This window comes from Oncorhynchus kisutch, unplaced genomic scaffold (genome assembly GCF_002021735.2).
Source record: "Oncorhynchus kisutch isolate 150728-3 unplaced genomic scaffold, Okis_V2 Okis06b-Okis10b_hom, whole genome shotgun sequence".
NCBI classification, from domain to species: domain Eukaryota; kingdom Metazoa; phylum Chordata; class Actinopteri; order Salmoniformes; family Salmonidae; genus Oncorhynchus; species Oncorhynchus kisutch.
In genome coordinates this window covers 17,798,170-17,805,669 of record NW_022261983.1, presented here as the reverse complement: position 1 = coordinate 17,805,669, position 7,500 = coordinate 17,798,170, and the positions used below count along the sequence as shown (strand labels likewise).

The 7,500-nt window shown below is 47.8% G+C and overlaps 1 protein-coding gene across 1 annotated transcript in view; it reads right to left on the bottom strand.

The window, feature by feature from the left end:
• Positions 1–7,500, bottom strand: part of LOC109888048 (glutamate receptor ionotropic, NMDA 2A) — a 70,745-nt gene that overhangs the window by 50,827 nt on the left and 12,418 nt on the right. Inside the window, 3 exon segments of the mRNA XM_031813761.1 lie at positions 3,012–3,027; positions 3,029–3,166; positions 4,383–4,554. Of these exon segments, the coding sequence (XP_031669621.1) occupies positions 3,012–3,027; positions 3,029–3,166; positions 4,383–4,554 (326 nt within the window).

Genomic DNA, 7,500 nt, shown 5'->3' with positions numbered 1-7,500 from the left:
ACAGAGAGGACAGAGAGAAGAGACATGAATACACACACAAACATAGACAAACATCAGATTAGATACACACAGAGAGGACAGAGAGAAGAGACATGAATACACACAGAGAGAGACAAACATCAGATTAGATACACACAGAGAGGACAGAGAGAAGAGACATGAATACACACAGAGAGAGACAAACATCAGATTAGATACACACAGAGACACACATCAGATTAGAGACACACAGAGAAACACATCAGACTAGATACACACAGAGACACACATAGATTAGATACACATCAGATTAGATACACACAGAGACACACATCAGATTAGATACACACAGAGACACACATCAGATTAGATACACACAGAGACACAGAGACGCACATCAGATTAGATACACACAGAGACACACATCAGATTAGATACACACAGAGACACAGAGACACACATCAGATTAGATACACACGGAGACACACATCAGATTAGATACACACATCAAACACTCCACTGCCCCCCCCCCCCCCCCCAAGTGGGAGAGTCATCTGTTCTGTCATCAGTCCTGTTAGTGGTGCTGTGTAGATCAGTCCTGTTAGTGGTGCTGTGTAGATCAGTCCTGTTAGTGGTGCTGTGTAGATCAGTCCTGTCTCCCTCCATACTGTTAGTGGTGCTGTGTAGATCAGTACTGTTAGTGGTGCTGTGTAGATCAGTCCTGCTAGTGGTGCTGTGTAGATCAGTCCTGCTAGTGGTGCTGTATAGATCAGTCCTGTCTCCCTCCATACTGTTAGTGGTGCTGTATAGATCAGTCCTGTCTCCCTCCATACTGTTAGTGGTGCTGTATAGATCAGTCCTGTTAGTGGTGCTGTATAGATCAGTCCTGTCTCCCTCCATACTGTTAGTGGTGCTGTGTAGATCAGTCCTGTCTCCCTCCATACTGTTAGTGGTGCTGTATAGATCAGTCCTGTTAGTGGTGCTGTGTAGATCAGTACTGTTAGTGGTGCTGTGTAGATCAGTACTGTTAGTGGTGCTGTGTAGATCAGTACTGTTAGTGGTGCTGTGTAGATCAGTACTGTTAGTGGTGCTGTGTAGATCAGTCCTGTTAGTGGTGCTGTGTAGATCAGTCCTGTTAGTGGTGTTGTGTAGATCAGTACTGTTAGTGGTGCTGTGTAGATCAGTCCTGTTAGTGGTGTTGTGTAGATCAGTACTGTTAGTGGTGCTGTGTAGATCAGTCCTGTTAGTGGTGCTGTGTAGATCAGTCCTGTTAGTGGTGCTGTGTCGATCAGTACTGTTAGTGGTGCTGTGTGGATCAGTCCTGTTAGTGGTGCTGTGTAGATCAGTCCTGTTAGTGGTGCTGTGTAGATCAGTCCTGTTAGTGGTGCTGTGTAGATCAGTCCTGTTAGTGGTGCTGTGTAGATCAGTCCTGTTAGTGGTGCTGTGTAGATCAGTCCTGTTAGTGGTGCTGTGTAGATCAGTCCTGTTAGTGGTGCTGTTTAGATCAGTACTGTTAGTGGTGCTGTGTAGATCAGTCCTGTTAGTGGTGCTGTATAGATCAGTCCTGTTAGTGGTGCTGTATAGATCAGTCCTGTCTCCCTCCATACTGTTAGTGGTGCTGTGTAGATCAGTCCTGTCTCCCTCCATACTGTTAGTGGTGCTGTATAGATCAGTCCTGTTAGTGGTGCTGTGTAGATCAGTACTGTTAGTGGTGCTGTGTAGATCAGTACTGTTAGTGGTGCTGTGTAGATCAGTACTGTTAGTGGTGCTGTGTAGATCAGTACTGTTAGTGGTGCTGTGTAGATCAGTCCTGTTAGTGGTGCTGTGTAGATCAGTCCTGTTAGTGGTGTTGTGTAGATCAGTACTGTTAGTGGTGCTGTGTAGATCAGTCCTGTTAGTGGTGTTGTGTAGATCAGTACTGTTAGTGGTGCTGTGTAGATCAGTCCTGTTAGTGGTGCTGTGTAGATCAGTCCTGTTAGTGGTGCTGTGTCGATCAGTACTGTTAGTGGTGCTGTGTGGATCAGTCCTGTTAGTGGTGCTGTATAGATCAGTCCTGTTAGTGGTGCTGTGTAGATCAGTCCTGTTAGTGGTGCTGTGTAGATCAGTCCTGTTAGTGGTGCTGTGTAGATCAGTCCTGTTAGTGGTGCTGTGTAGATCAGTCCTGTTAGTGGTGTTGTGTAGATCAGTACTGTTAGTGGTGCTGTGTAGATCAGTCCTGTTAGTGGTGTTGTGTAGATCAGTACTGTTAGTGGTGCTGTGTAGATCAGTCCTGTTAGTGGTGCTGTGTAGATCAGTCCTGTTAGTGGTGCTGTGTAGATCAGTCCTGTTAGTGGTGCTGTGTAGATCAGTACTGTTAGTGGTGCTGTGTAGATCAGTACTGTTAGTGGTGCTGTGTAGATCAGTCCTGTCTCCCTCCATACTGTTAGTGGTGCTGTGTAGATCAGTACTGTTAGTGGTGCTGTGTAGATCAGTCCTGTCTCCCTCCATACTGTTAGTGGTGCTGTATAGATCAGTCCTGTTAGTGGTGCTGTGTAGATCAGTACTGTCTTCCTCCATACTGTTAGTGGTGCTGTGTAGATCAGTCCTGTCTCCCTCCATACTGTTAGTGGTGCTGTGTAGATCAGTACTGTCTCCCTCCATACTGTTAGTGGTGCTGTGTAGATCAGTACTGTTAGTGGTGCTGTGTAGATCAGTCCTGTTAGTGGTGCTGTGTAGATCAGTCCTGTTAGTGGTGCTGTGTAGATCAGTACTGTTAGTGGTGCTGTATAGATCAGTCCTGTTAGTGGTGCTGTGTAGATCAGTCCTGCTAGTGGTGCTGTATAGATCAGTCCTGTTAGTGGTGCTGTGTAGATCAGTCCTATTAGTGGTGCTGTGTGTTTTAATGAAGCCAACAGATGCAGCATGTATTGACAGAATATGAGGGACAGTTCTGTTTCTAAAGATGTTGATAAACACAATCTGTCAGGTGGTGAAACAACACAGACACACACACACAGACAACCCAAATGTCCCCAAAACACGGGGAGGGTTACCAAGAAAGGCGGACGGGGGAGACGGTTCCGTTGCTACGGGAGACCATGACACTTATTCCAGTTTCCACGAACGGGACGGAGAAATCGATGACCTCAGAACGCTCCTCATTGATCGTCAGAGAGCCGACGGCCATGACAGCTTTCTTATAGACCACCTGGGAGGGAGGGAGGGAGGGATGTAGGGAAGGAGAGGGAGGAAAGGAGAGAGGGAGGAGCAAGGGAAGGAGAGAGGGAGGGAGAGAGGGAGGAGAGAGGGAGGAGGGAGGGAAGGAGAGAGAGAGAAGGAGAGAGGGAAGGAGAGAGGGAGGAGGGAGGGAAGGAGAGAGGGAGGAGAGAGGGAGGAGAGAGGGAAGGAGAGAGGGAGGAGGGAGGGAAGGAGAGAGGGAGGAGGGAGGGAAGGAGAGAGGAGAGAGGGAGGAGAGAGGGAAGGAGAGAGGGAGGAGGGAGGGAAGGAGAGAGGAGAGAGGGAGGAGAGAGGGAAGGAGATAGGGAGGAGAGAGGGAGGAGAGAGGGAAGGAGAGAGGGAGGAGGGTGGGAAGGAGGGAGGGAAGGAGAGAGGGAGGAGAGAGGGAGGAGAGAGGGAAGGAGAGAGGGAGGGAAGGGAGAGAGAAGGAGAGAGGGAGGAGAGTGGGAAGGAGAGAAGGAGGAGGGCGGGAAGGAGAGAGGGAGGAGGGAGGGAATGGAGAGAGGGAGAGGGAGGGAATGGAGGGAGGGAGGGAAGAAGAGAAGGAATGATAGAGGGAGGAGGGGAGGGAGAGTGGGGGGAGAAAGACATGGAGAGAGATGGAGTGAAGGAGGGAGAGACAGACAGCCGTTAGCTAAACACAGTAAATGATGCTACAGTATATTGCTGAGACTAGCCTTTAGCCATTAGCTAAACACAGTAAAGTGATGCTACAGTATATTGCTGAGACTAGCCTTTAGCCATTAGCTAAACACAGTAAAAATGATGCTACAGTATATTGCTGAGACTAGCCTTTAGCCATTAGCTAAACACAGTAAAGTGATGCTACAGTATATTGCTGAGACTAGCCTTTAGCCATTAGCTAAACACAGTAAAGTGATGCTACAGTATATTGCTGAGACTAGCCTTTAGCCATTAGCTGAACACAGAAAAATGATGCTATTGCTGAGACTAGCCTTTTAGCCATTAGGGAAACACAGTAAAATGATGCTACAGTATAATGCTGAGACTAGCCTTTAGCCATAGCTAAACACAGTAAAATGATGCTACAGTATAATTGCTGAGACTAGCCTTTAGCCATTAGCTGCGTAAACTACAATGTTGTTTTAACTATGAGACAGGACAGACTAAACTAACAATCACCTGTATGATATTATAACATATTATAATTATTATTAATCACTCACCTCTCCCACCATCCCGTTCCACACGTTGTTGATCTTCTTCCCGTGTTTACCGTTGGTAACCAGGTAGAGATCGTAGGTGAACTTTACGTACTTCGCGATCTTCTTCAGGATGTCGATGCAGAATCCCTTACAGCACTTTTTAATGTAGGTCCCGCCCGCCTCTGTGGTGTTGCTGTGGAAACGCAAAGATAATGAATCTGTGATTGGCTGAAACTTTAATACCACTTCTTTATATATAGACATCTTTCATTGGCTGAAGATTTCGGAATCCCGCCCCCCCCCCCCCCCCCCCCCCCCAACATGGACACGTCATTGGCTGAAGATTTCAGAACACCTCCCTCCTCCCCAACATGGACACGTCATTGGCTGAAGATTTCAGAACCCCACCCCTTCCCCCCCAACATGGACCAGTCATAGGCTTTAGAACCCCATTGGTTAAAACCCTTTTCATATGAACCCTCTGCCATTAGCTGAATTGTATAAACCTGTTGAAATGGTCATGTGTCATTGGCTGGTGGGAGGAGAAAGGGAGAGAAGGGTGATGGAGGGGGGGGTGAAAGAGAGAGAGAGAAGGGGGGTGGTGGGGGTGAAAGAGAGAGAGAAGGGGTGGTGGGGGGGTGAAAAGAGAGAGAGAGAAGGGGTGGTGGGGGGGTGAAAGAGAGAGAGAAGGGGGGTGGTGGGGGGTGAAAGAGAGAGAGAAGGGGGATGGTGGGGGGGAGAAAGAGAGAGAGAAGGGGGTGGTGGGGGTGAAAGAGAGAGAGAAGGGGGATGGTGGGGGGGTGAAAGAGAGAGAGAAGGGGGATGGTGGGGGGGGGTGAAAGAGAGAGAGAAGGGGGGAGAAAGAGAGAGAGAAGGGGGAGTGGTGGGGGGGGAGGAGAAAGATAGAGAGAAGGGGGAAGTGGTGGGGGGAAGGAGAAAGATAGAGAGAAGGGGTGGTGGTGGGGGGGAGAAAGACAGAGAGAAGGGGGATGGTGGGGGGGTGAAAGATAGAGAGAAGGGGGGGGGGAGAGAAGAGAGAGAGAAGGGGGAGATAGAGAGAAGGGGTGGTGGGGGAGGGGAGAAAGAGAGAGAGAGAAGGGGGATGGTGGGGGGGTGAAAGATAGAGAAATTGAAACTACCTCACACAGCTGAGAATGGCCCTTAAAATTCTACTGTAACAGAATAGGTCTGTCTCCATGATGCTACTGTAACAGAGTAGGTCTGTCTGTCTCCATGATGCTACTGTAACAGAATAGGTCTGTCTGTCTCCATGATGCTACTGTAACAGAGTAGGTCTGTCTGTCTCCATGATGCTACTGTAACAAATAGGTCTGTCTGTCTCCATGATGCTACTGTAACAGAATAGGTCTGTCCTGTCTCCATGATGCTACTGTAACAGAGTAGGTCTGTCTGTCTCCATGATGCTACTGTAACAGAGTAGGTATGTCTGTCTCCATGATGCTACTGTAACAGAGTAGGTCTGTCTGTCTCCATGATGCTACTGTAACAGAATAGATCTGTCTCCATGATGCTGCTGTAACAGAATAGGTCTGTCCTTTCTCCATGATGCTACTGTAACAGAGTAGGTCTGTCTCCATGATGCTACTGTACAGAGTAGGTCTGTCTGTCTCCATGATGCTACTGTAACAGAATAGGTCTGTCTGTCTCCATGATGCTACTGTAACAGAATAGGTCTGTCTGTCTCCATGATGCTACTGTAACAGAGTAGGTCTGTCTGTCTCCCTGATGCTACTGTAACAGAGTAGGTATGTCTGTCTCCATGATGCTACTGTAACAGAGTAGGTCTGTCTGTCTCCATGATGCTACTGTAACAGAATAGGTCTGTCTGTCTCCATGATGCTACTGTAACAGAGTAGGTCTGTCTGTCTCCATGATGCTACTGTAACAGAGTAGGTCTGTCTGTCTCCATGATGCTACTGTAACAGAGTAGGTCTGTCTGTCTCCATGATGCTACTGTAACAGAGTAGGTCTGTCTGTCTCCATGATGCTGCTGTAACAGAATAGATCTGACTCCATGATGCTACTGTAACAGAATAGGTCTGTCTGTCTCCATGATGCTACTGTAACAGAATAGGTCTGTCTGTCTCCATGATGCTACTGTAACAGAGTAGGTCTGTCTGTCTCCATGATTGCTACTGTAACAGAATAGGTCTGTCTGTCTCCATTATGCTACTGTAACAGAGTGGTCTGTCTGTCTCCATGATGCTACTGTAACAGAGTAGGTCTGTCTGTCTCCATGATGCTACTGTAACAGAGTAGGGTCTGTCTGTCTCCATGATGCTACTGTAACAGAGTAGGGTCTGTCTGTCTCCATGATGCTACTGTAACAGAGTAGGTCTGTCTGTCTCCATGAATGCTGCTGTAAACAGAATAGGTCTGTCTGTCTCCATGAGCTACTGTACCAGAGTAGGTCTGTCCTGTCTCCATGATGCTACTGTAACAGAGTAGGTCTGTCTGTCTCCATGATGCTACGTAACAGAATAGGTCTGTCTGTCTCCATGATGCTACTGTAACAGAGTAGGGTCTGTCTGTCTCCATGATGCTGCTGTAACAGAATAGATCCTGACTCCATGATCCTACTGTAACAGAATAGGTCTGTCTTCTCCTCATGATGCTACTGGTAACAGAATAGATCTGTCTCCATGATGCTGCTTGTAACAGAATAGGTCTGGTCTGTCTCCATGATGCTACTGTAACAGAATAGTCTGTCTGTCTCCATGATGCTACTGTAACAGAGTAGGTCTGTCTGTCTCCATGATGCTACTGTAACAGAGTAGGTCTGTCTGTCTCCATGATGCTACTGTAACAGAATAGGTCTGTCTCCATGATGCTGCTGTAACAGAATAGGTCTGTCTTTTCTCCATGAGCTACTGTAACAGAATAGGTCTGTTCTGTCTCCATGATGCTACTGTAACAGAATAGGTCTGTCGGTCTCCATCCCTCTCTCTCCTCTCCTCCTCTCTCAACTCCTCTCTCCTCCTCTTTCTATACCTCCCTTCCTACCAGCCCATCCCCAGTCCCCGGCCCAGAGACGCTGATCTAACTCTCGTTAATTTAAATGGTCCTCGCTCTCACCAGGAGCAGAATAGACAGACAGCAGGTAGCTGTTTACAAACAT